The sequence below is a fragment of the Pseudoliparis swirei genome, chromosome 18 (genome assembly GCF_029220125.1).
Source record: "Pseudoliparis swirei isolate HS2019 ecotype Mariana Trench chromosome 18, NWPU_hadal_v1, whole genome shotgun sequence".
Classification (NCBI taxonomy): Eukaryota; Metazoa; Chordata; class Actinopteri; order Perciformes; family Liparidae; genus Pseudoliparis; species Pseudoliparis swirei.
Window position 1 is genome coordinate 26,541,394 of NC_079405.1, and position 25,341 is coordinate 26,566,734.

A 25,341-nucleotide genomic window follows, 5' to 3' on the forward strand; every position below is an offset into this window, starting at 1 on the left:
ATAACTTTTCTTTCTTCATATGAAGAACTCCTCAAATTTCAAACTCTGATCAAAACTAATGACAATTTGAACTTTTGTGTGGGTCAAAGGTCACGGAGAATATGTGACAGAAATGCAACTGGAAGATTTCACAGAATCATCTCACACATTGACCTTATGGAGATCATACGAGTCCATATACCTCGTGTTATCACACGATGGTACACCTACAGGTAGGCTGACGTCACCGGTGCACACGGGCCACAATAACTAAAACCCAGAGAGAGATTCTTCTATCTGAGTCAGAAGACCACATACAACTGGTAATGTTTCTCAAATGGCTTAAAAACAAAGAAGTCTGAATGTTTGTGGTTCAGAAGCGACAATGGCACAAAATATTGCCCCCACCTAAATACCCCACTCACTCACGCACGCGCACACGCGGTCAAGCCTACTGCTAAGCCCATTGGACAGGTTATATGGCCATCTTCACGTTTCCTTAGTGAGAATAATCAGCTTCGTGTTTTCTTAGATAACACAAGCAGCATTTTAGTTCAACAACAACCTCGCGCGCTTACACTATATGGCCAGACTGCGGTTGCATTGCATACAACCACCAGCAGGGGGCCAAATAAAGAGGATAACAACGGCACCACAGCAGGCTACATGTAGTTAAATGTATAATAAGAATGAACTCGTTTCTATCACGTGTGCACCAGCTTGTTTTTTTTCTCCAACCGAACAAAGTGTGATAAAATACCAACAACAGTAATTTAAGATTCAGACTTACTTTCCCTCCCGCTGCTTCCGGACGCAACGTGCAGCCACATGGAGGCCGACGCTGCTCCAGCGCTAATTAATAACACCTGGAGGACACTGATTACCCGCTGTGAGGAGACAACGAGGACGCCATGCGGACAGACGAGGTACTGCCTCACTTTGAAAGTCCATTGCAGTGCTTTGCAGAGTGGCGCACATCTTTATAGTGAAAGTACCACACTATAGCAACGTGTTTCAATTTGTACTGAAGGAAAAGTACAGATGTAAACTATTAGCAACTCATTTACATAGAATTGCCCCCATATTGTGATATTAACCACGCCAATATTTATAATACGCTGTACAACATCTGATTAAATGCAATATTGTCGAGACCAATTTGTGAATAAAGTTTGAACTCGAACTGAAAAGAATAACTTGTGTGATTTGTGAAATCATTTCACAATTTCGCCTGTATTTACATGTTCAATGTGAAAAAATGTTTTTTAGTTTTGTCACATTTATACACTTTTACAATAGAAAACCAGAGATGCTTCCTGAAATAGATTATTGTTAGATTATTCTGATGGAAATAATTTTTTTTAAATCCTTGTGCTAATTGAGTCCAGTTGGGTTTGGAGGGTTTCTCTGATGCCCAGTAATTACTTCATATTTGCCTTACATATACATATTAAACACATTTCTTTGCTCTTGTGTTGGCTTTAACTACGGCGGCTTCATATGGTACAAAAAATTATAATAATTCAGCTTAAAACTGGACCAACTGGACAACTAAATCGGCTGAGCAGTTTATTTCACTCTGTTGCATCATATTTCATCGTTCATGCTCCCTGCAGGGACACAGATGAATCACGCCACAGATATTAATGCAATGTAGAGCAGATAATGCATTAGAATTAAAATAGCTGCGACTCGTTTGCCAAATTCATCAAGAATCAGTGAACAAAGGTCCATAGAAAGGGTCCGTTCTATCTTCAGAGGTCAATATCCTGCCCACGTCTTTGTCCTGTTATCACATATCAGGTGACGCAGGCTCATTTAGCTCGGACCCATTCATGTGTGCTTTATGGGTTGCTGGTGCGAGTAATAAGCACGGCTCGTATCAATGCAGTGAGGGGAAATAATTAGATTTGAGAAGAAAAAAGAGGATTATCATATTGGATTTAATTGAACAACCTTTTTTTTCTTCTTTGATTCCAAAGATCACACATGCAAACACGAGACACAGGGCGAACAGTCCTGGAGAGAAAAGAACAACTTCATCGTACATCATTCTCTCTGTTTCACTTCTGTCCCAACAGTCCGCCCATGGAGTGTGTTTCTGACTGTAAAATTAGGTCAAATAAGTACAAAAGTAAAGCAAATCTAAGCTCTAAAGGACAGATATTGACCGTAATGACTAATCGCACCTGAACTAACGCCGTTTCTAACCAGGTGTCACAATGCCACTGCATCGGGGCCCCTGGCGGCTCCCAGGAGGCCCCCCTCCCCCTGAGGTGCTTCTTATTTCCTCTTGCCTATCCGCGCCATCAGCTCCGCGTTGGCCGCCGCCTTGGTCCTCATGTCCTGGTTCTTGGCGAGGTCTATGAGGACGCTGAGGATGCTGGTGGGAACGTCGAGGGACAGGGCGTAGCGGGACCCCTGCTGGGCTCTCTTCGGCACCTGGGAGGCCGGGCGCGGCGCTCGTTGTTCTCGCCGGAGCAGCGAGGTCAGCGAGGTCAGCGGGTCGCCGAGGTCCAGGACGCCGGCGGCCAGCTCCTCTCCGTCGAGGTCGGAGGCCCTCTGGCTCCGGACGGGCGGAGGCAGCAGCAGAGCCACGCAGAGGAAACACAGGAGCACACTCCTCATGGTGCAGGGCTCCGTCTGCAAGGAGAGGAGGAGAGGAGGAGGAGGAAATGAGAGAAGAAGAGAAGGTAAGGAGAAGAGGAGGGGAGGAGGAGGTGGATGAGGGAAGAAGAGAAGGAGAGGAGGTGAGAAAAAGAGAAGAAAAGGAGACAAGAAGAGGAGAGAAGGAGGAGAGGACGAGAGAAGGAGAGGAGGTGAGAAGGAGAGGAGGAGAGGAGGAGAGAACGAGAGGAGGTAAGAAGGAGAGGAGGAGAGGAAGTGAGAAGGAGAGAACGAGAGGAGGTAAGGAGAGGAAGTGAGGAGAGAACGAGAGGAGGTGAGAAGGAGAGGAGGTAAGGAGGAGAGAATGAGAGGAGGTAAGGAGAGGAAGTGAGAAGGAGAGGGGGAGAGGAGGTGAGGAGAAGAGGAGATAAGGAGAGAAGGAGAGGAGGTGAGGAGGAGAGAACGAGAGGAGGTAAGAAGGAGAGGAGAGGAAGTGAGAACGAGAGGAGGTAAGAAGGAGAGGAGGAGAGGAAGTGAGAAGGAGAGGAGGTGAGGAGAAGAGGAGAAGAGGTGAGGAGGAGAGAAGGAGAGACAAAAGAAAAAAAGCATGTTGGAAAAGTACTTTTAAAAGTAAGTAATTACAGATTTATTGTCCTATAAATCCGAACAATAATTGAAAGAAGTCATGCTCAGATAAACGTGACCTCAGATTAACCTGTTGAACGTCTCCATCGGTACTCACTCAGTCACCGCCGTGGAAAGTTATACCAGATAAAAAGGAACTTCCTGTGGTCTCAAGCAGAGCGTTGGTACTGATCTCTTGACTCAGACCCAATACCTCCCAGCTTCTTCTTCCTCCTCTTCTTCTTCCTCTTCTTCTTCTCTACAGGAGGATGGAACTGTGTGACACTCAGTCGGATGTTCAACTGGACTTCTGCCTCCTCGTCCACGTCGTTTATTTTCTTCTTCCCGCGGCGCTGCCCCGTCCCCTCTCTCCGTTTATCTTTTATATCTTTACCCCCCCGCGCCCCCACCCATCACCCTCCCTTTATTTCATCTCATTTCCTCTCCGCTCATCGGCCGTCTTTCTCTTTTCTAAAAATAAACACAATGGCAATCACAACAGTTGGCCCTGAGAAGGAATGGATGGGGAGAAGTTGCCCCGAGCCAAAGCGCATCTGAAACCCACCAATTCAAGAAGTTAAGTCCCAAAACTTCCACACAAAAAACCCAAAAATACTATTTATGATTTTACGAGTTCATGTCAATCACCCATACAGACCAGGTGACCGAAGCCTCCAGATGACAAAGGAGGAACGATGTGTTTTAGGACGTGGTGAGGCGAACAATGTTGAGATGGCCAATTTGCTTTTGCAGATTGTTGTGATTTTAATAGCGTCTAGTTTCAAGGTCACTGATAGGTCAACGGCATCATGACCTTCCTAAGACGAAGGGTGTAGGGGTGATGACCACGAGGCCACGAGAACGGGGAGCATACGCTCGTTTTGTTTTACTCAAATATGTTTAAATCAACAGAACATTGTCTCATCAAAGATTACAGAAGAAAGAAAAAAATAAATAATACTGACGTGGGTTCAGATAAAACAACGTGTCAGAGCTCCTCATGACCGTCACTGATCAGTGACGTCCATCTGACTGTTGTGCACATTGAATTAACATCCAATTTGTGACTGATTCCAAATTAAAAATCAAAGATTCAAAAGCAGAAAGGTGTTAGACAAGTCAATCTACGATGAAAAGAATTGTGCAAGGAGTTATTTGGATACATCAATTAAGCTCAGCAATTTAGGGTTAGATGGAGCAACATTCATGTCTGTACGGATCTGTCTCAATTAAATATATATGTGTGCACTCATTCTCCTCTTGACCTTCATACTTATTGGAGTTGCCGACACTAAAATGTAAAAGAGGTTCTAAAGGTTGAATTAAAAAAAACACGCTGGGACAATCTTTTATAATATTTTTTTTATTTTTCTCAGAATGAGAGCTTCTGTTATGTACAATAAAGGACAGAAACAAACGTTACAGAAATTATAAATATACTCTTGCTCCGGACGTGTTGTATTCTGAGTGTCCAGTAGATGATTATATCCTCTGAAAGTCTGCCCTCTCTCTCTGCAAGTCAGCACCGGCTAATGAAGACCTGCACGGTGCGACTCGAGAGGTCACCGATGTCAAATTTAATACTACATTTAAATGTGCAGAACGGAGTACGGGTGGAGGAGGAAGACGAGGAGCAAACGTGGGACACGCGGAGCAACGCAAGTACGCTTCTTAAAACCTCAGCCAGTACATGCCGCTGCGCATTCTGTTGTAGTCGGGCAGCTGCTCCACGGGACCTGATGGAGGAAGACAGGAAAAGATCAGATTAGAGAGCGAGAGAGAGAGAGAGAGAGAGAGATCGTTCCGGCTGCAGAAAGACTAAAAAACAACAAAGAACCCACCGACGCCGACCACAGCGGGACACTTGTCGTAGAGGTATTTGGTGCAGACGTCCCGCACCACCTTGGGGGTCACGGCCTGGAAGGAAACACGCAGAGGGGAAGTCAGAACTCGTGTCGCACAAGACTTTCCGTTTTACTTGTGCGTGAACGGGCCGGAACTCGTTTTTTCAGGGCGTCAAAACTCACGTCGATCCGAGCGTCCCACTCGGCCAGAGGAATACGGCGCCCGTAGTTCAGGGTGTGTCTGCCGATGTCGTCGCAAATCGGGGTCGTTCCTAAAAAGAACAAAAAAAAGACAACAAACGGGGCGCCGTTGACGAGGGATGGGTATCGTTTGTGTTTTTCCCCCCAATACCGGTGCTAAACCGGTACTTTTAAAACGATACCGGTGCCTGAACCGATACTTAAAAAAAAAAAAAAAAGCACAATGAGGACATTAAAAAAAAACCTCTTCGGCAATATTCCCTGTAAAAGCCGCTCGTAGCTGGTAGCTCGTAGCTCGCTTAAACATGCTTATAATGGCGAATGTATTATTTGTTGGTCTACTTTTATGAACGCAAGACTTGCAATCAACGTTACGGTGCTAATCTGCCAAATTGCCACCGGTTTTTCCGTACCCCACCGTTGACTCGAGATCCGGGGAGGAGTTGCGTTGGGTGAAAGAGCATAACGAGGCGAGAGTAACGTACCGTTGAGCTGTCCGACCAGGCTGGCCTTCAGGGCCTTCTTGCCTCTGGCGACATCGCTCTCCGTCACCGAGGTGCACAGGTTCATCCTGAGAAGAAAGGCGTACAATGACCCCGTCGTCCCGAACTCGCGGGAACATCACAGATGCGTGCGTCTCGCTACCGACCAGGCGTTCTGGCACAGGTGCATCATGTCGTCGATGTTGTGCTTGTCGACCACAAAGTAGATGCCCAGCAGGCCGGTGTCGCAGTAGGAGGAGTGGAAGGCCTGGAAGCTGTGGCACAGGTTCTCCTCCGCCACCAGGTGAGCCAGGCGGCTGCTCAAGTTCTGCAGGTGATGGGGAAGGAACGGCAGTCGATGTCCGACCACAATCAAAGTGAGATTACAATCGCAGAGAGGATCGTAGTGGTCGCTCAAAACATCAGCAACCTCTAGCGGGCGACGGTTAAAAAAAAAAAAGGGGACACAACTGCGTAAAGATAATAAACTTTCATCGATGCCGTCTTTTAAAATCGCGTGAACTAAAATCCCGCTTGTACGGAACTATGGTAACCAGCACTAGATTACATCTTTAACCGACCTTTCCGCCACCGAAGGTGAGGTCGTAGCTGCCGATGATGGTGTTGGCCACCATGAGCGGCACGATGTCCGGGCTGGAGGCGCCGGCCCCCTCCACAGCGATGGCAATGTGGGCCAGAGGCAAAGCGTCGTCGCGCATACGGATCTGGGAACGGGGCAACACAACAATTATGAAAAGAATACAAAATAGCGCCACCGATAGATGCTCTTCCACAGGCCAAGATCACGTACAATGCGTCAAAACACATCGACCTAGAATAGAAGTGAAATAACTTGAAATTCTGTAACCAAGTGGATGTTTGTGCCAAATTCGAAGGGAATTCCCTCAAGGAGTTCCTTAAACGTCGCTGTGATGTGAATGGGATGGGTGTAATGTCACAGTGACCTTTGACCCCTAACGTCAAACAAGTCCAGATATCTTCATGCAAAACATTGTCGACAGGTCTCACTTCGCTGCCGGTGAATCGGCATGGTGACAACAAGGGCACGGCGTCTCCCTCGTACTCAAAGGACATGTCGCTGAAGTGAGCTTTGGCCAAACCGACCAGCTCCTCGTGGTCCACACCTGCGGAGGAAGCGCATCAGACGGGACGCCGGGTCATTCCGGGGAAAAGTAGCAATTCACAGCTACCAGAAGTCACCTCGCGGCACAGTGTGTGTGTGTGTGTGTGTGTGTGTTAGGACTAGGAGGGCCTACCTCCAGCAGCAGACAGCACCATGCGAGGGGCTTTGTAGTGGCTGTTGATGTAATCCACCAGGTCCTGGCGGCTCAGAGTCCTGGAAGAATTGCATACGAAGTGTTGCTGGTAACATACACATGATATATAATATGGAATAAACATACAGAAACGCAAACATTCAGTATTAAAGTGACATTGTGTCAAATTGTTGTCGTGCCTCTTTAGAAGGGAGAAGTAGCGTCATCACATGAGGGGTGTGGAGATTTCTCGATTCTAAGATGCGTGTGTGTGTGTGTGTGTGTGTGTGTGTGTGTGCAGTTCCTCTTGCCTGGCATTGTTGGAGGGTCCCAGCACACTCTGCCCCAGAGGAGTGCCCTGGAAGGCGGTGGCGTGCAGCAGGTCGAGGCAAACCTCCTGCAAGTTGCCCTCGATTTCCTCGAGCTCGCGCAGCACCACGCCCCGCTGCTGCTCGATCTCCGCCTCGCTCAGCGAGCAGCTCTGCACCACCTCCGACAGCAGCTCCACGGCTGAGAACAGAGGAGAAAAAAACACGACAGTGCTTGGGTACCGCCCCAGGTAGAACAGAGCAAAGAACTTGCGGGTGTGTGGGGGTCTCAACTCATTAGGAATGTAAGTTTACGTTGGTTGATTTGCAACGCCATCATCTTATAAACAAGAATGGGTTTTATCACATTCATATAACATCTAGGGGATGATGTATTCGACTGCTCCGCCAGGTCAGCTCACCTTTGGGCAGGTCTTTGGCGAGCGTCTTCATGTAGTATGCAGTGTGCTCCCGAGAGGTATAAGCGTTCAGGTGAGCACCCATAGACTCAACCTGCTGCTCCAGGGCAGTCTGGGTGTAATTCTTGGTTCCCTGGGGGGGGGGGGGGGGAAATGACGAGTCTTTGATTAACTATGTTTATTTCAAGGGCTGCTCATCGAAAGGATGAGGAAAAGGCGTGTCAATCACCAAATAGTTCACTGAGACAATGTTCAAAAAAGTTAATGTAGAAGGAAGTTTGATTACATTATTTAGAAGCTAATATGCAATCTGGAAACACAAAGCCAGTGTTAACTGTTTCTTCTTTGACTTCCTTCCTGCTAGGTTGGACATGACTCCCAACATCAGGGTTACACTGAACATTTACTCCCACGAGAGACCCTCTAATTTCTTCTCCGCTATGGGCTTGGTGTATGTGTATGACAATTATAGACGATGGTCAGATGGTTCATCCACTCATATGCAAAGTCATTTTTTAAAGGCGCCTGCCCTTTTCCAAGGTGTCCAATGACTGCTTATGAGATGGTTCTGAGCGGTTCGGGGGAAAGCAGTCAACAAAGAACACATCATAAACCCGAGGGATACACTCAATGGGCTACAGTGAAAAACATTCAATCCAACCCTGACTTCTATTTGTTTAAACGAAACCTCAACAGGTTACTTTTAAGGTCATGCAGTCTACTAATGTGTACCTTGAAAGCCAAGTGCTCCAGGAAGAAGCCTGCTCCATTGTTCTTCTCACTCTCATACCGACTACCAACATTGATCCACAGCCCAACCTAGGACAGGAAGAAGATACGGGAAGAGTATGAGAAGTGATTATCGACAAACACAAATGACAGTGAAATGGCATGTCCATAAAAGCGCCAACACAACCTCATACATTGGTTTTTAAATAGACCTCCATTACTGTGTTCTTACAGTGCACGTGGCATGTCCGGTGTCCTCAGACGCAACCCTCAAACCGTTGTCTAGGGTCGTGAGGTGAGTTTCAGGGGCTCCCGCCAGGCTCTGCGCATAGCTGACAGCGGCATGGCTACGCCTCAGAGACAGCAGGATGGGCTGAGGAAGAAGAGACAACACAAGTCAAATAAACATAATGGACATACAGAAATAATTTAAAAATCTAGAATAACATTCCTTACAAAACTGAAAAGCAGTCTCATATGTGCCCTGCTTGTTTATACTATGCAGATAGAACATTGCTACAGGTTTTCTGTTATTAAAATAACATATTTTAAGGGAGTGCACACCACAGGTTTACGGCATGTTTCTCTCACTAAGACCAGAGGGAAAGCTTAGAGGCAAACTGAATACAGTAATAGAATAATAGAATAAGAGAGGCTGATCACAGGGTCCACTGGATGTCTGATCACTTCAAGTCGATCTGTTCACATGCAGATCAAGGACCGACATGTTTGTGACAGGACAACATGTTGCAGCTGTCATTACCACCACTGACCCCTTCTGCTAACTGTCAGTGACTCAACTTAGATATCAGTATAAATATACCCATTTTAATCAGATGTAAAGCTTAAACTATCTAGTTTAACATAGCATCCATCACATTGCACTAGAAGGTGATGTCAATCTCTAACCATTTTCATTTCAGACGCTAATTTCAATATATATGATTATTTTCTGATATCGACTGTAACGTTATTACAAATGTATAAAATAGCATTGATTTAGGATCATTCCTAAAATATGGAAGCTAACGTTGCGGTTTAAAGTTGGTCCTCAATCTCCTAGTTTCGTGAGTTATCTCAAAATCAGTCAGCAGTTTTATAATAACAGTCAACGTGATATAAACTAACGTGTTCGACAACCATATCACATATTGACGACCGACCAACAGCGTTGCCAAAGTCACCGCTAACGCCGCTAGCAGGGGAGGCTCGACGAGGGCAGGGCAGGCCACGGAACGGCGGCTGACCTTGTAGCGAGAAGATCGAAACCACGACCGGTCGGTGCAAATAACACGTATTAAAAAGGACGCTTCGCGTCAAGTGCTACAAGTGAAATGGACTGCCTCGTTTTGACAGATGACCTTGCGTCCAGCGCTGCTAACCGGTCAGCTAACCGTCCCCGTCCCGCCGCAGCGGTGACAAGAAGAGCACCGGAAGCCCGCTTAAGACTCTCCGTTCCGCTCAAAGCTTTTTTTTTAATGGTTTCAGCCTTTAAATCTGTACTCACACTGCGGGTCTTGGCGAGGGCTCGGCCCACAGTGCTCCCGACTCGGCACACGGACGCCGCCATTTCTTTCGCACGGTTACGGAAGGTAGGACAGGGGGGAAGTCTTCGGCTGTTGTGGCGGATTGACTCTTCTTCGTCTTCGTATGCAAATACGCGTCACCTCTTCCGAGTGGGAGTTGTCGCCCCCATCAGGCCATTGCGTGTAATTGCGGTTGACGTCGGTACTAAACGTAGGACTCCGCATGGCTTTTCTCCTTCTCTCTATCTAGATTAATACAAACTCTCTTTTTCACAACAGACACACAGAAACGTGGCATATAATGTAATATAATACTAATAAATTATATTAATATAATTCAGTGTCAACTGCTTCAGAAACAAATCTTAGCTTGAGTGTAGTGTATTGAATTCTTTTTGTATATATATAACTTTTAAAAAAATGACAAGCACCTTTTGCTTTAAAAGTTGATTTTTTACTGGATGCCATGTTTTTTTATTTTTATTATCCTCAATTTTCGAACTCCATCAGAGTACACAGGTGGTGAGGGAATGTTGTTTCTGATGCTCACAGCATTATTCCTGCAACAGTTTCACTGTTACTCGGTATAGTCCACACACTTTGCTGTGAACACGTATTGAATCTGCTAAATTCTCTGTCAAATCACATTGAAATACATACAATTTGTGTAAGTAGTGAGTGAAAAACAAGACATGGCCTTCTATTAAATTCTCAAAGGTTGGACCTTCTCTGATACCTTCGGTTGCCTCTTCCACAAAAGAACAGGGGGAGACTTGGCGCTAATGGGCAGGTGGATGGCTGTCACAATCATTGGCAGGTGAAGTGAGACGGTTTCAACAGGGTTGGCTGTTTGGGGCAAGTCAGGAGGAAGCGGTGGTGCAACCTCCCTGCTGATGGGCTTGAGCTGAGTCTGTGCCCCCTTTAACAGCATCTTAGGCAGAGTCTTTACTTTTTCTGCTCGAGGTTCCTTCTCCTTGATGCTGCATTTTGCTGCTGAACGGACGGAGGAGTGCAGCGGAGGAAGTGAGCAGGGATGCCCGACGTTGTTGCCCTCAACAAGTAGGTTGACCCCGACATACTGTGGCACGTCTACTGCCTCCTAAAGACAAAGAAAGGGACGTGTAAAGTAACGTATATATCTCCCTCACAAAGTGGGGTCACTTGAATGTCCTAGAGTCTAGACGACCCGTGGAGGAGGTGATAACTCTTCTTTACCTGCCGATATATGAGCTGAAAGTCTCCCGTGCTTGCATTGCGGTCCGCCCTCTGGTCCAGGACGACGCGTAGTGTGTCTTCCTGCACAGCAGCACAGAGGCGGGCTGTGACTGGGGTGGAGTGAGCCATAGTGGGACTGGCGTTGATTTCTATCAACCATGGTTTAAGGTCGTGACCTCAGAAACACAGAACACAATATATCACGTGTGATTATTCCTTTGTTTTTACTCCTTTTGAAAAGTGTGTTTTTTAAATTGTGATCTAAATTGTAATTGGATGCAAAAGTAATTTACTACTTATATATTGTTATTTTTTACAACTCCGGAAAAAGCATCTTTAAAGATAAGTTGACGCATGTTGAAACAGGGTGCATACACATTTCGACCAATGGACTTTTCCAGGACTTTAAACCAAATTCCCAGAACAAACATTTTGTGAAATCTCAGGACATACATGAAAAAATAACAAGGAGAATTCCAAAGCATACAGTATATACTGTGTAAATTAAAATGTCCTTGACTTTTCCAAAACTTATGGGATTTAATTTTTTTCAATGACTTTTCCAGGTCTGAAAATAACCATTTAAAAATTCTATGACTTCTCCAGGTTTTCAATGACTGTATTCGAACCCTGTACAACATATTCTGTAAAATAGCATAATCTACAGGGATGCCATCCTACCGAACATGAAGTCGGCACCGTAGAGCTCGAATGTGTTTTTGCGTGACTCCACCAGATCCTGTGTCGTCTGTAACGCGTGGATCACGGCCTTCTTCATCGCGGGGACGGCCACCGTCTGCCACTGAGCCTCCCGGCCCTGGCTGGACAGATATGTCCTGAACTGGTCATCCGACCACATGTTGTCTGCTGGGACACCAGGATGGCGCTGTTGGGAGGGCGTCAGGTGTTTCTGGATGGAGTTATTGCACAGGTGGACAGAGCTGAAATAAACGGGGTCAAGAGGCCAAGATTGGAAAGAGAAATGAGAGGAAATTGTTGACGAGGAATGGCGAGAAGCAAGGGAAAAATATACAAGCCCCTCCCCCACTACGTTCTTTAGAGGTATCCCCGGCTCACCTGTCCAGTGTATCCAGTGAGTAAGGCTGCGTAGAGAAGCGCAAGTAGCACTTTGTATAGAACCACACGGTCAGAGGGTTCAAGACGGTGACCAGGAACCACTGGCGCACGTCAAATTTGGTGCCGTGGACCAGCAGAGGGCGCTCCAAGTACTTCTGCACCACCCACTTGTCTTCCTTCCTCAGGGTTGGATCCCCGTCCACCAGGCTGAGGATCTGATCCAGATGCCTGGCACATTTGATACCTGGAAGGCAGGTGTGTCACAGGTCAGACTATTACGAAAGCTTTTATGTTACCGGGTTTGAGAGTGTCCCGACTTCTCACCTCTGCCCCTGGACATTGCACCAGGTTTGATGATCCAGATGTTCTGTATGCCGTCGATGTCCAGCTGTGGGCTGACCTGCGCCACCCTCTGCAGCATGGCTTTGCAGCAGGACACGAAATTCTCGCTGCTCTCGATCTCCGCTCCTTTACTGGGAAACGGAAAAAGACGACGGTGAGATACCCCGAAGAGCACTTTTGGTTTGCCGGCTCCCTGTCACCTCTCACGCGGCACTCACTGGACGACGAGGTAGTAGTCGCTGATGAACTGGGCCCACTCCGGCTCTGTGAGCGTCTGCGGCGTCTCCAAGTGTACGTCGATGTCCCGATGCTCCAGACTCTCTAGGAACTGATGGCATACTTTGAGCGCGCTGTTAATCATTTGGGAAAGGACCACCGGGCTGGGTTGCAGTTTGCTTCGTTTCCTCACGGACGGACTGTTGTGGCCGGTTCCCTCTCCCGGAGCACCTTGCTCCCTCTCCACAATGTACTTCAAAAAACTGGTGCATGCTGTCCTCCTGTAGTCCTCTACAAAGGAGAGACACAGGGAGGCATGTATTCAGAGGGTTTCTCTGCCAGTAGAAAGTAGAAGGATGCTGGAAATACAATAAAAAGAGATGGGTGTAATCTAGTCTTATGGGCCATTCGGGTCTGACCAATGAAAGCAGGCTTCTCATCCTTTGCTCCAAGTCTGTAACAGCGAGGGAAGAAGGTGTCCGGGTCCGCTGAATCAAACCAGTGCAGGTTCCTCAGGTTCACACACAATCCCACCTGAGCAAGAAAAGACACATATGGATGTTGGAGATGACAGGAAACCACTGTGTTAGGTTTTAGAGCATGTGTTTTCAATTTGTATAAAAGAATGTAAGCCCTATGAATTATTGTTTACTCCTCGGGATTGTAATTATTAAGAAGAGATTTAATAATAATAATCATATTATTGTGTGTGTTTTGTTTATTCTATACCGGTCACCCTGAGAGCAAAAAGGTTCCAGGTCACATCTAGTTAATAAGAAGACACAGGAACAATTTTTTGTTCTCAACTCTCCCCACACACCACACCACACACACACACCACAGTCAGGTCACTCAGCTCATCATCATCCTGTTTGAGACCTCATCCTGTTTTCACTTGTTTCAATAAAAGCACTGTCGAGGAGTGAGGAGCCAGAGTGAGAGAGGAAGAGAGCACAGCTCAGCCAAGCGGCACTCTCTCAAACAGTCTCAATTAAAAGGTCTGTGAGTTGGTCTCTGTGGTCATTGAGTTGGTCTGGTATTGAACTGGTATCTTTATATCTTTAAGGTGAAAACCCCACAACTGAATAGTATTTTTATTTTTATTTTTTATGTCGCAAATGATTATTATAGCACACACACCTTGGTGGTGAAGCTGCCTGCTTTTGCAAAATGATTGGTCATCTGTCCTTTTTGCAAGCTGTTGGTGTTGACGGCGTCTCTGCGGTTCGTCCAATGGAAGTAAACCGTTTCATTCTGCACCAGGCGGCACTGTATGAGAAGGGGAGGGACAGGGTGACCGATCGGGTAGCAACGATCTTTCACTTTACGTGCCTCTCCTTGCCATTTTTGTCTTCACATCACCGAAAGACTCACAGCCCACAACCACGAATGCCATTATTTTACCATCAGATCGTAAAGTCCATCTCGATTCGGCTCTTTTTCGAGATTGTCTGAAAAGAGGGAGTCATGTCAATCAATGACGAGATATGATGACAGATGACATGATCCATTAGGTACAGTGCTGGCTCCGCCTTCACCGCTGTGCCGCCGGTGAGCCGTGTGGTCGGGGCGTGGCGCTCGCTGCTCCACCCAGCCTCTGGCCTTCAACGCTGCCCTGACCACAGGGTAAGGGCCCTGGACAGCGAATACCTTGTGCATCTGAGAGGAATCAAAGCAGACACCAGTGATGGACTGGCCTTTGTGGAGCAACTAGAAGTGTGTGTGACCACGTAAATGTTGCATAGAGTCGTGTAGACCCACCCGGACAACTTCTTCCGTGAGGGCTCTGGCTTTCCTCAATCTCCCTGGGTTAAGGACAGGTACGCAGACAAAACTGCGGCAAACTTTGCCCTCAGGAGGAGTACCTGACGCACACACACACACACACGCACACACACAAATCAAAATATGTTGTGGTTCATACTGTTTGTTGTCTTGAAAGCTCTGCAGAGATGATGCTGTTGGTGAGTCACCTGCAGGGTGAACCTACTTGTTTGGGGACTTTTGCCTTCATGGCGGTTGCAGTGCTGGACGACCGCTGTGACCTTCCGATCCTTTGCTGAATCTACTGTTAGAATGTATTTGACTAAATTACCCCACATTTGCATATAGAGGCCTAAACTGGAGTGCACACAAATGCAATAAGTATACAAGGTATATAAACCACGGGGGAGGGCAAAGCCAAAGAAACTCGTGCTTGACCTCTTCAGCTTGCAGCAACAACAAAAAATGTTGAAGTCATGAAACTTTAATATGCCGCCTCTGAGTGTGATGTGACCTCATTATTAATTCAGCGCTCATGATCTATATACGCATCCTCTATGAATGCAGTCCTTTGGAGGTGTAAAGTCATACAATAGTTACTTTTTATGTTTCAGTCTCGAAATTGGTCCAGGAAAAAAAGCCCAGAATTTACTATTTTGAAGGCCCAAGCTGTAATTATTTTTACAATAGGAAGTTCAAAAACGTTGAAATTGGAATATATATATATATATACTCAAGTGCACTGGACCATTCAGGTGGGTCAAATTGCTCTGTAGCAGACAGGTTGGCTCCACCTGTCGGGCTCACAGTACCTAAGGCAAGGTGGAATACTCATGTCATCCAGTAACCGGTAAAACCCAGACACACATCCCCAAAACGGAAAAACACCAAAGGTTACAAGTCCTGTTTTTCTTTTTTTTTAAACAAACGTTAGCATCCCTATTACAACTTTCCGACTATCATACTCTTTCAAAAACTTACTGGCAAAGTAGCCAGCAGCTGCAAACACTGTGTTATCGACTTTAAGCATGTTAAACAACGCTTTGCCCTCATAGTTTAGCGTTTATATTACTCTTACCTGCTGAGGTCCACATAGTAACGCTATAGTGTTGCTATAGTAACACCGGAAGATTGCCCCGGGACTCTCGACCGGTGTCTCGGTTTTACAGGCGACCCTGTTAACTGGCGACTTTTCAGCTGAAACGGTTTAATTTTGTCATACACTGTCAAATCCTCCCATATACATAATACTATATACTATGAAAAATAAACAATTCGGCTTTCACGAGGGCAGCTATATGATATCTTCCTATTTTCAACAGCTGTCTGTAACTACGACGACAACGGACGCGTTCGGTTCAAAGTCGCCAGTTAACACGGTCGCTTCTTCAACCGTAACACCGGTTTGTTGTCGCCATGGCACCCGCTGGATAGACAGCTCCCTGATACCACCTTATCTGGACTTTACCTCTGTATGTGTGTGTGTGTTACGTCATATCGTAGTTTTGTGGAATAACTGAATAACGGCACGCTGTATTGTTGTTATTCATTTGTTATTTGATCGTGTTCGGTGTTTCTGTCGCCATCTTGGGGTTGCCGTACAGCGTCACGGTGTCACGTGACGTCGCAGCCCGTCCTCTGCCCGGGCAAATCCCCACACTACGTTGAAGCTAACATAACATAACACAGCTCAACTTTACGACTTCAGAACCCGCGGAAGCAGGTAACGCTAAACCGAGCGGTTTACTGCAGCTATTTTCTCCCTGCAATGAACTTAAACTAAACCCTTAAACGCTGAATGTGTTTTAACTTAATTAGCGTTACATAACCCTGCACCTCTCTTTCTCAGGCGGCTGAAAAAAGTGCTATATTCGCCCCAAAATGTGTGGAAGAACCGCGTGCACGCTTGCTTCTGACGAGGTGAGCCGAGCCTGCTCCTACAGAGACCGGAGAGGGCAGCGGAGACAGCCCCGCTGGAGGGACGGGGATGCGGACAAATACCGACCGTCTTACAACAAGAGCCCCCAGTCCACGAGCCCCGTGCTGCTGTCCCAGAGGCATTTCGACAGGGTAAGGTCACCTGAGTGAGTTTCATCCACCGTTTCAACGGATGGACGCCGAAGAAGTAGGCCGTTATGTGAAGATATTGCCCTAAAACGTCTTTTAGTAGATAACAATATGGATATATGTTAATTTGTAATGTTTTTAATGTGTTTGTGTTCCTCATTGTGTGTCTGCAGAATGCTCCTGTGGATGAGTGTGTGCTGGCCTCCATGCGCTGGGGTCTGGTCCCCGCCTGGTTCAAGGAGAATGACCCGAGCAAGATGCCATACAGCACCAACAACTGCCGCAGTGAAAGTATTTTGGAGAAGAAAACATACAAGGTGCATTCAGATTTAGGCGCCCGCTGAGAGCCGCGTTGTCATTATTGTTTCACGCCTCGGACGTGTTTACACCGGTGTGTGATCGCTTTGTCGTCTCCCCGAAGGATCCCCTGATAAAAGGGCAGCGCTGCGTCATCCTGGCCGATGGCTTCTATGAGTGGAAGAGGCAGGCGAGAGAGAAGCAGCCCTTCTTCATCTACTTTCCTCAGACTGAGGGAACCGGTCGGGAGAAAAGAGATGATGATGAGGAGGAGGATGACCCCGCGACCTCGGCTGACAATAAGGAGAATTCAGAGACGACGTGCCCTCCAGAGGAGGCCTCCGCTGTCTTGACAGAGGTTAATATTAGGGTTTATGCAGCAATATAAGCACCACCAACATTTACTTTCATCCAGATGAGAAGTCGAGAGAATGCAGCTGGGGCCGGAAATTGTCGTGACTGAAAATATATCCTGTGTGGGAGACGAGCCAACATGTGCATGTGCCCCCCCCCCCCAGGTGTTTCCTTAGCATCCGAAATGCCATGCTACATGCAAACTCATGCTTTTGTTTGATACTAGTGCTAGGCTAGGGAGTGTCAACAAATATTACAATTATACCAACAAAGTCTGGCCCATTTTCATCAAATCTGCTCATTCATGTGTTGGTCAGGGAGGAGAAGCACCAGATGAGTGGACTGGGTGGAAGTTGCTGACTATGGCTGGACTGTTTGACTGCTGGACACCTCCCGGCGGCGGAGAACCCCTTTACACATACAGTGTAATAACCGTGAACGCGTCCCTAAACCTGAAAAGCATCCATGATAGGTAAGGATAGCCAATGAGGAAACACCTTCTTTTTTTCTTCTTCTCCCATTGGTGTGTGTGTATGGAATCTTACATTCCTGCGTGGTCGTGGTTTAGGATGCCAGCAGTCCTGGATGGAGAGGAAGAAGTGAGGAGATGGCTGGATTTTGGGGAGGTGAAGTCTCAAGACGCCATGAAACTGCTCCAGTCTAAAAACAGTTTGACTTTTCACCCCGTCTCTTCGCTGGTGAACAACTCACGCAACAACTCTCCAGAGTGCCTTCAGCCAATAGATCCAAACAGCAAAAAGGTTTGTGATTTACTGTCGTGTTTTACTCTCTGCGGTGGTCTGGGGAGGTTTTAAGCTGACCGATCTGACCCATAGGAGCCCAAACCCACAGCCAGCAGTAAGATCATGACGAGCTGGCTGGCGAGCAGTGAACCGTCAAAGAGGAAGGAGCCCGCCGCACGCGAGAGTGAAGAAGAGCGAGACGGCGAGGCCGAGGCTCAGAAGACAGGATTACTGCACCAGTGGCTTCAGGGGGCCAAAAAGAAACCAAGAACCAAATGAAGATATGAACCGGGGACTGAAAACTCTGGAGACGTTAAAAGACCATTTAGGCATTATTTATTCCGCGTAATTATTTTATAAACAGTTGTGTGAAAAAAACATGCGTTTGCTCCACTTTCTACGTAATAATAAAAAAATGCGACACATCCGAATTTATTTTAAAATGCTATCAAATGTCAGAAATAAAAAAGGCTGCATGCTTAAATCAAGATTTTTTTTAATTATTACCCTCATTACTTCAAACGCGAAGACATTTTGAAACAATGTAGATGCTATGCATTTAACATAATATAATAATGAATGCCAATACTTTCCCACACTTTTTTCTTTTAAGTTACAATATGTATGCTATCTTGTAATCTATAATGCATTTCAAAGTTTTAACATACGAACAGACCAGTTTAAAGATCTGACCGGTTAAAATAAATGTCAAGCACTTAAATTGTTTGCCAACACGAGCAACTGGCAAAGTCGGACATGGAGATTTACAACACAACCTTTTGCCTTCCCCACACAGTGATTTGAGAGGTTTGCAAATATACAAAGTCTTGCAATAGTTGACAGTAAAAACAAATTTGCTACCTAATAGTACTGTCATATTTATATATGGAAAAAAACACGTCTCCTCTCCGCGGGCTATCGGGTAGAATGTCACGCCGTCAATCGGTTCATTCCCACGGCCGATGTTGTACCAAGAATAACCGATCACGAGCTGAACCTTCTGATACAGGGACAGCCCTTAGGGGAGGAGCCAAGTCTGGATTCACACAATGTCCTCAACTTGAGCTACAACTGCATTTATTGCGGCTCCAGAACGAGATTCTTAAGAGTTGAGTAATTGTGTGTGCAAATATTTTTTTTTTCTTCACGAAACTGGTTTTTCAATTATGTGCCAATGAATGAGAATCAGCAGGCGGCACATGATTGTGACCCCCACATGCAAATTCACATTTCTGATCCTTCACTACTTCAGCTGACTTCTTTTTATTTTATTTTATAGCCCGCATGAGGTAAAGTGAAACCATGGCCACGACTGTTTTTGAGAGTAACACTTTTAAGCCACAACACAAATGAGGGAGAGCATGTTTCCCCTCAAAACAAACATGAAGATATGTTTCGATTTGACCAAATAAAAAAAGGAGTTGGAACCAAAAAACTGGGAGTGAAAGCAGTGATCCATATGGAGCTCGAACCACCACCGTCATGAAAAAAGTATGCGAGGAAACACTGGGAAGTAAATAAGCATCGAACGAGTGGATTCCATAATATTTCTTTAAGATGTTCTTTGGGCGAGGACTCATATTTCATAGAAAATGTGTGTTTTGGGTACATGAGAGGGTGAGTGCAGCACATTTGTGGATGAGTGGGATGCTGCATGTATGTTGGGCTTTCAGGATTAACACAGTGGGCCATGGGATAAGGGATATATAGACAAGGCAGGAGCGGGTAGTGAGGGGGGCAGAGACAGCCCCCCCTAACACCCCTCCAAAAGATCTTCAGAGCCCTCAGCAGCTGCAGGTCTCCGCTGACGGCTTGGCTCGCTCGTTCCTGTCCAGCTTTATCGGCTCGGGGAACTCGTTGTACAACTCCACTTCGGTCTCCTGAAATCAGACGAACACAGTTGCATCACCCGAGCTTTAACAGAAGATGGCATTCGAGAGACGCTGGGTCGAACCGTCTGACTTCCTGCCGGCCCGTTTACCTGTTTGAGGGCGTTGCGTGCAATAGTCTGGAAGGCCTGCTCCACGTTGATCGCCTCCTTGGCGCTGGTCTCGAAATACGGGATGTTGTTCTTGCTTTGGCACCAGGCCTGCGCGCGCTTGGTCGTCACCTGAAAACGCAAGAGAGCGATTGTTAAACTCAAACGGAAGCGCACGGCATGTTCTAAACCAGTGGTTCTCAAATGGGAGTACGTGAAGGCACTCCAGGGGATACGTGAGATTTTTCTAAATATTATTAAAATTTGTATCTATTAAAAAAAAAATCTTTAGAAAATAAGTTATTTAATAAATATTAAATAAAATATAAATGTAAGTCCATTAACTTGTGATGTATTCTATTATAAAGCAGACACTGATGGCCCAGCTCTGTGTATTACATATTTTTTCAAATCAAAAATGCATTGCACTGGATAACATATTTCACATTGGGGGGGGGGGGGGGCACATCACTTAAAAAAAGCTTGAGAACCACTCTAAATTAAGGCCTCAAAAAATACCAACCATAACTGCACATTTCCTTAAACAACAAAAAAAGAAAGGGTGCACATAACGACGCCCGCTGGCCAAAAATAATAAATCCCGACCATCCGGACCCACCTGTCTGTTCTCCAAGTCTATCTTGTTGCCCAGCACCACAAAGGGGAAATTCTCGGGGTCTCGAGGGCTGGCCTGGATCAAGAACTCGTCCCTCCAGCTGTCGAGAGTCTTGAAGGTGTTGGGCGCCGTCACGTCGAACACCAGGACGCAGCAGTCGGCTCCGCGGTAGAACGCCACGCCCAAGGACTGGAATCGCTCCTGACCGGCCGTGTCCCAGATCTAGGATGCAGAAACGATCAGACGTGCCTTATTACATACACTAAATAATCAGATTGCGGTCATTTTCCAGGCTCATTTCCTCACGTACCTGCATCGTGACGAGTCTGTCATCCACCATGACTTCTTTCGTCAGGAAGTCAGCACCGATGGTGGCTTTGTACTGGTTACTGAACTTCTTATTCACATACTGGTTCATCAGCGAGGTCTTCCCGACTCTAGGAGAGAAGGACAGATCACAGGAGACGTTCAGAAACAAGAGTCACAGAAAGAGGTCATTAAGATGCACTGATTGGCGACAACACGGGTTCCTTGCTTGTTAAATAAAAATAAGCGTATTATTACGAGACCAGAATAAATAACCCAAATTACATGGGCAAAAGTTTATATCACCCCCATTTTTTAACCTACAAGTAAAAAACATACGCAAGTGTTGGGAAGAACTTTCTGAAGAATATTTTATTTTCAATGTACTTTGAGGAGTCAAACAAAACGATTCAATGATATATTTTTCATCTCCAATTGTTTATTTGTTCTATGCTTTCATTTCAGAGTACATTGAGAAATTAAAATGTGTACTTTTTAATGAAAACTGGAGAAATGTAGGTGTTTTTTAAAACTTTTGACCGGTCGTGTTTTCTTTACAATAAACCATCAAGCGTCCCTCTTTATCGTCGTTCTTTCCGCCTTAGCCTTTAGACTTTGACGTCACTCACCCGGAGTCTCCGAGGATGATGACTTTGAGTAGCACTTTCTTCCTTGATGTCATTGTGCCGCAGCTGTAAAAGTCAACAACAAAAAAACAAAAAAGGGGAGTAGATTAGAGGGGTGAGGAAAACCCACATTGAAAGCAGACCGACGCTGGAATTGCTCAAACAAGATGAATACAGGAGTCCCGCCTCTTGATACGAGCCAACAGGTTTCACAGAAAGATGACGAGGGCCCGTGTGTGTGTGTGCGTCTCAAAATACACTCCAAAAAAAAAATTGGGCCTTTCTTGGAATGAAACCCAGCACAGAGTCTCCAAGACATACGCCTCCTTCCCTTTAAAAACAATACGCTGCACCGCGATGCACCAGAACACACGGCTCGGAATACAGCTGATGAAACACAACAAATCACTCCACTGTTTTCGCTTTCCAAAAATATAACAATGGCAGCCATAGGGCTATTAACACTTACTATTTTTAGCACACAGCCGTTTGTCTTTTTATTGTCATACTGTAAAGTGTTTATTTTCTGATTTTTAAATGTGGCTATACAAAACATTCAATGGGAAATTCAACAACATTGTTTAATTCCCTCCAAGATACAATTATTGTCATTTTTAAAAGCTGGACAGTTCAGCACACTAAAAACAAGAATGCAACCAGCCCCCAGTGACTCCAGATCATTCTGAATACTGAAGCATGAATCATATTAACCCTTGTGTTGCCTTAGGGTCATTTTGACCCGAATCAATATTACACCCTCCCCCCGCCTATGGGTCATTTTGACCCGATTCAATGTTTCACCCTCCTGTTACCTTTATATTTACTAACATATTTTACCCTTTGGGTTCAATTTGACGCCAGCAATTAAAACCTCCAGAAAATTATTAGAATTAATATTGTTTTCCAAGTTTAAGTGTGAGGCACTTTATGTTTGTTTGTTGACTACCGAAAGAACACCGACATTAAACATTGAATGGGGTCAAATTAATCCAAAGGCGGGGGGAGGTTGTAATATTGATTCGGGTCAAAATGACCCTAAGGCAACACAAGGGTTAATGATTACATGTGCTGTATATTGCATCATGACTTCCCAGCTGAGACTTGCATGTACCCTACAGAACAGGTGGTGGACTTCAATCATTATCCACGCAGACATGGCAGTCTTTTTTCATAAAACTACTCGGAAACTAAACTTAACTTTGAAAAAGAAAGAGCAATCTAGGACCTTCGCTCAGCTCCTCATCAGACGGACTCGTCCAGAAATCAATAACAGAATCTATATTGGCTTGTTATTTTAAAAAAATCGCTGTTTAACATCTAAAAAAATGGTCATCATTCACTATATTTTTACAAACATGACACCACTCCTCTTATTTATTAGTTAATTCATAATGCACACGCACACACATGCATCTGTCTTTCTTTCTTCTTCTCCTTCTAATTATTATTATTTATTTATTTATACTCTGACTTTATATTGTTACGTCCATTGTTTTGTCGTCCGCATTGTTTCATTGTCCTCTAGGTGTTATGTCTATGTATTGTCTTTTGTCTTATAATGTAAAAAATATATATATAAAAAAATAAAAAAACATCTAAAAAAATCTCCCAATTTTTAACATCATGTCATGCTGAAATGTGACTTACGTATTGATGAAAACATCGGACACTGCTACCATATTACAAGTCATGAATGATACGGATAATCAGAAGTACAGATATATTTTTAGGCTGATGCTGATTGAGACCTTTCATCTTTGAGCATTCTCCAGACATCAAGCATTTCTTAATTCGGTTAATGGGGACAAGTTTTTTTTGTTTTAATGTAAATATGTATGTGTGTGTATTTATGTGTGTGTATTTATGTATGTGTGTGTGAATATGTATGTATATGTATATATGTATATGGTTCTCTGAAATAAGTTTTTTCGTGAAATCATAGGTTAGGGCACTTATAAATTTGACAGCTTTCAGCCTCGACCCTTTCGGTCAGCCACTTTCTTCTTTTGCTGAATTTTGATTTTTGTATATTTTGCTGATCAAACTAAACTAAAATGTCTCACTTTGACCGGATGTGCTTTGTGACAATGACCCTCCCCCATATTGCTCTAACGACCAAAGTCCAGACTCTGTTACCTTCAACTCATCAATCCACTCAAGATTAAACCTTGATGACATCATGATTAACATCTGGAGTTCACGCAGCGATCTAAATGAACCACAATGCACGGCTCGAGTCCACATCGGCACCTCGTGCGAGGCAAAACTATTCGGGAGTTTCTCTTGCTGCGGCTCTCATAATCTGCACCGCATGACACCGTGTCAGGATCACATGGTCGTAAAACAGGACTAACGGAACCATGACTTGGCAAGCGCGATTAGCTCAGCAAACGCTGCAGTTGCATACAACACACACACACACACACCGGTATAATCCAGAGTTGGGATCAATCTGTGGACCTCTCTGGTTGATTCCACTAAATAAACTGAAAGCAGAGAGTCCTGCCTCACATGTTTTACTCAATAAAGACATCGAACACAAATCACAGGCTGGGATCAACATGCTAGATAGCTAGGCAAGTAATATAAAACAACGATTGAACGTAGGTTGGGGTAACGGTATCATTATTAGAAACATACTCCATGTCAAAGACACATTAGGCACATCGGTGACACTTCTTAATTACAGCTAATTAAAAGCTATAATGTGTATTAACCGACGCGAACAACTTAGTTGCAGCTAACGTTATATATCGTGATTGTATAATATATATGCATAGTCAGTTAAAGCAATAATAGTCAACAGAAACTAACCTGTGTGAGGATCCTGGAGTGCAAAAAAAAAATCAAAACTGGACTTTTCTTCTGGTAGCTAACGGGCTTGCTAACAAGCTAACGGCTCCTGTGCGGAAAAAACAAGACGTTTAAAAGCGTCGACAGCGAAAAGTCCTCCGACGGTTCGCTGCACAGCTACCTCGATGTGTCCGAGTCAACGCCGCCGATGTCTGTCGCTCTTCGTCTACCGGAGGCCACTCGGTGCAATGGTCCGTTTCTCCCCGTTACCGTGTTGACGCTCGCTGTTCCCCCGTCGAGCTAACGCGCTATCTGCTAGCCGAGATCTGTCCACTTCCTCCAAAACAAGCTCGCGCACGACGTCACGCGCTGGACACGCCCTGTTCAACAGAAACCCGAGCAGTCACAACAAGATAGATAGATAGATATGTACTTTATTAATCCCCAAGGGGAACTTTGTCGTAACAGTAGCAGCACCAATAAACTAAACACACAAGAATAAAAAATAAAAAATAAAATATGAAAAACAGGGATGAAAGATATAGATGTATACAAGAAGTATACAAAGTAAAATATAAAATAATATATATATATATGTATATATACAACATATATGCATACACAATACACAATACAATACTAATGACAAATTAAATTAAATATAAAAATATTAAATATAGACAGTGTGCAAAATGCAAAGTGTGTGTATGTGTGTAGTGTAAATGAAAATGAAGTGTGTGTGTATGTGTGTAGTGTAAATAAATGAAATGTGTGAAGTGCAGATCAACATAGTGTGGATATGAAGTTATTATTGCAGTTATTGCGATCTGGCAAGAGGTGATCTGTTATAGAGCCTCATAGTCCGTAAGTTATGATAAATATATTTAATTAATTAAAGCGTGAAGGAATAGAAGAGTTAGTAGACACGAGACTCCACTCTTTTTTGTGTGG

The 25,341-nt window shown here is 45.0% G+C and overlaps 5 protein-coding genes across 6 annotated transcripts; 1 reads left to right on the forward strand and 4 right to left on the reverse strand.

The window, feature by feature from the left end:
- Nucleotides 1–1,903: 1,903 nt before the first annotated feature.
- LOC130209005 (urocortin-2-like) lies at nucleotides 1,904–3,510 on the reverse strand. The gene is made up of 2 exons (XM_056438487.1): nucleotides 3,329–3,510; nucleotides 1,904–2,622 (listed from the first exon to the last, which is right to left on the reverse strand). Exon 2 carries the CDS (start codon nucleotides 2,605–2,607, stop codon nucleotides 2,263–2,265), a length of 345 nt encoding a protein of 114 aa, XP_056294462.1. The 5' UTR covers nucleotides 2,608–2,622; nucleotides 3,329–3,510; the 3' UTR covers nucleotides 1,904–2,262.
- A 1,042-nt stretch (nucleotides 3,511–4,552) lies between these two features.
- LOC130208283 (cytochrome b-c1 complex subunit 1, mitochondrial) lies at nucleotides 4,553–10,088 on the reverse strand. Its single transcript, XM_056437321.1, has 13 exons — nucleotides 9,978–10,088; nucleotides 8,703–8,843; nucleotides 8,474–8,560; nucleotides 7,745–7,874; nucleotides 7,326–7,524; nucleotides 7,015–7,094; nucleotides 6,767–6,882; nucleotides 6,319–6,462; nucleotides 5,905–6,065; nucleotides 5,741–5,826; nucleotides 5,238–5,326; nucleotides 5,052–5,127; nucleotides 4,553–4,946 (listed from the first exon to the last, which is right to left on the reverse strand). The coding sequence occupies exons 1-13, from the start codon at nucleotides 10,038–10,040 to the stop codon at nucleotides 4,882–4,884; spliced, it is 1,437 nt and encodes a 478-aa protein (XP_056293296.1). The 5' UTR covers nucleotides 10,041–10,088; the 3' UTR covers nucleotides 4,553–4,881.
- A 390-nt stretch (nucleotides 10,089–10,478) lies between these two features.
- Nucleotides 10,479–16,138, reverse strand: LOC130208403 (tubulin monoglycylase TTLL3-like). Its single transcript, XM_056437494.1, has 12 exons — nucleotides 14,837–16,138; nucleotides 14,608–14,711; nucleotides 14,385–14,505; nucleotides 14,251–14,297; nucleotides 13,987–14,115; nucleotides 13,266–13,380; nucleotides 12,849–13,137; nucleotides 12,613–12,761; nucleotides 12,289–12,532; nucleotides 11,893–12,152; nucleotides 11,212–11,387; nucleotides 10,479–11,095 (listed from the first exon to the last, which is right to left on the reverse strand). Exons 1-12 carry the CDS (start codon nucleotides 14,952–14,954, stop codon nucleotides 10,700–10,702), a joined length of 2,148 nt encoding a protein of 715 aa, XP_056293469.1. The 5' UTR covers nucleotides 14,955–16,138; the 3' UTR covers nucleotides 10,479–10,699.
- A 109-nt stretch (nucleotides 16,139–16,247) lies between these two features.
- Nucleotides 16,248–18,559, forward strand: hmces (5-hydroxymethylcytosine binding, ES cell specific). The gene is made up of 7 exons (XM_056437495.1): nucleotides 16,248–16,333; nucleotides 16,460–16,680; nucleotides 16,851–16,994; nucleotides 17,099–17,332; nucleotides 17,646–17,800; nucleotides 17,897–18,089; nucleotides 18,165–18,559. The coding sequence occupies exons 2-7, from the start codon at nucleotides 16,492–16,494 to the stop codon at nucleotides 18,348–18,350; spliced, it is 1,101 nt and encodes a 366-aa protein (XP_056293470.1). The 5' UTR covers nucleotides 16,248–16,333; nucleotides 16,460–16,491; the 3' UTR covers nucleotides 18,351–18,559.
- On the reverse strand, nucleotides 18,391–24,693 carry rab7a (RAB7a, member RAS oncogene family). 2 transcript variants are annotated; one of them, XM_056437498.1, is made up of 7 exons: nucleotides 24,572–24,693; nucleotides 24,412–24,499; nucleotides 21,601–21,663; nucleotides 20,976–21,102; nucleotides 20,669–20,887; nucleotides 20,053–20,181; nucleotides 18,391–19,951 (listed from the first exon to the last, which is right to left on the reverse strand). In XM_056437498.1, the coding sequence occupies exons 3-7, from the start codon at nucleotides 21,651–21,653 to the stop codon at nucleotides 19,856–19,858; spliced, it is 624 nt and encodes a 207-aa protein (XP_056293473.1). In that variant the 5' UTR covers nucleotides 21,654–21,663; nucleotides 24,412–24,499; nucleotides 24,572–24,693; the 3' UTR covers nucleotides 18,391–19,855. The 2 variants fall into 2 exon arrangements, with proteins under 2 accessions (XP_056293473.1, XP_056293472.1); XM_056437497.1 differs by having other exon boundaries at nucleotides 24,412–24,693.
- Nucleotides 24,694–25,341: the final 648 nt, after the last annotated feature.

Coding starts and splice junctions, on each gene's coding strand:
- LOC130209005 (XM_056438487.1), bottom strand. CDS start 2,607: ATGAGGAGTGTGCTCCTGTGTTTCCTCTGCGTGGCTCTGCTGCTGCCT.
- LOC130208283 (XM_056437321.1), bottom strand. CDS start 10,040: ATGGCGGCGTCCGTGTGCCGAGTCGGGAGCACTGTGGGCCGAGCCCTC. Junction 6,883..7,014: donor GGTGCTGTCTGCTGCTGGAG/GTAGGCCCTCCT, acceptor CTTCCTCCGCAG/GTGTGGACCACGAGGAGCTG. Junction 6,463..6,766: donor GCCGATTCACCGGCAGCGAA/GTGAGACCTGTC, acceptor CCCCGTTCCCAG/ATCCGTATGCGCGACGACGC.
- LOC130208403 (XM_056437494.1), bottom strand. CDS start 14,954: ATGCAAATGTGGGGTAATTTAGTCAAATACATTCTAACAGTAGATTCA. Junction 14,506..14,607: donor TCACGGAAGAAGTTGTCCGG/GTGGGTCTACAC, acceptor GATTCCTCTCAG/ATGCACAAGGTATTCGCTGT. Junction 11,096..11,211: donor TTCAGCTCATATATCGGCAG/GTAAAGAAGAGT, acceptor CTTTGTCTTTAG/GAGGCAGTAGACGTGCCACA.
- hmces (XM_056437495.1), top strand. CDS start 16,492: ATGTGTGGAAGAACCGCGTGCACGCTTGCTTCTGACGAGGTGAGCCGA. Junction 16,681..16,850: donor CCCAGAGGCATTTCGACAGG/GTAAGGTCACCT, acceptor GTGTGTCTGCAG/AATGCTCCTGTGGATGAGTG. Junction 18,090..18,164: donor TAGATCCAAACAGCAAAAAG/GTTTGTGATTTA, acceptor TCTGACCCATAG/GAGCCCAAACCCACAGCCAG.
- rab7a (XM_056437498.1), bottom strand. CDS start 21,653: ATGACATCAAGGAAGAAAGTGCTACTCAAAGTCATCATCCTCGGAGAC. Junction 20,182..20,668: donor TAGACTTGGAGAACAGACAG/GTGGGTCCGGAT, acceptor TTGCGTTTTCAG/GTGACGACCAAGCGCGCGCA. Junction 19,952..20,052: donor CACGCAACGCCCTCAAACAG/GTAAACGGGCCG, acceptor GTCTGATTTCAG/GAGACCGAAGTGGAGTTGTA.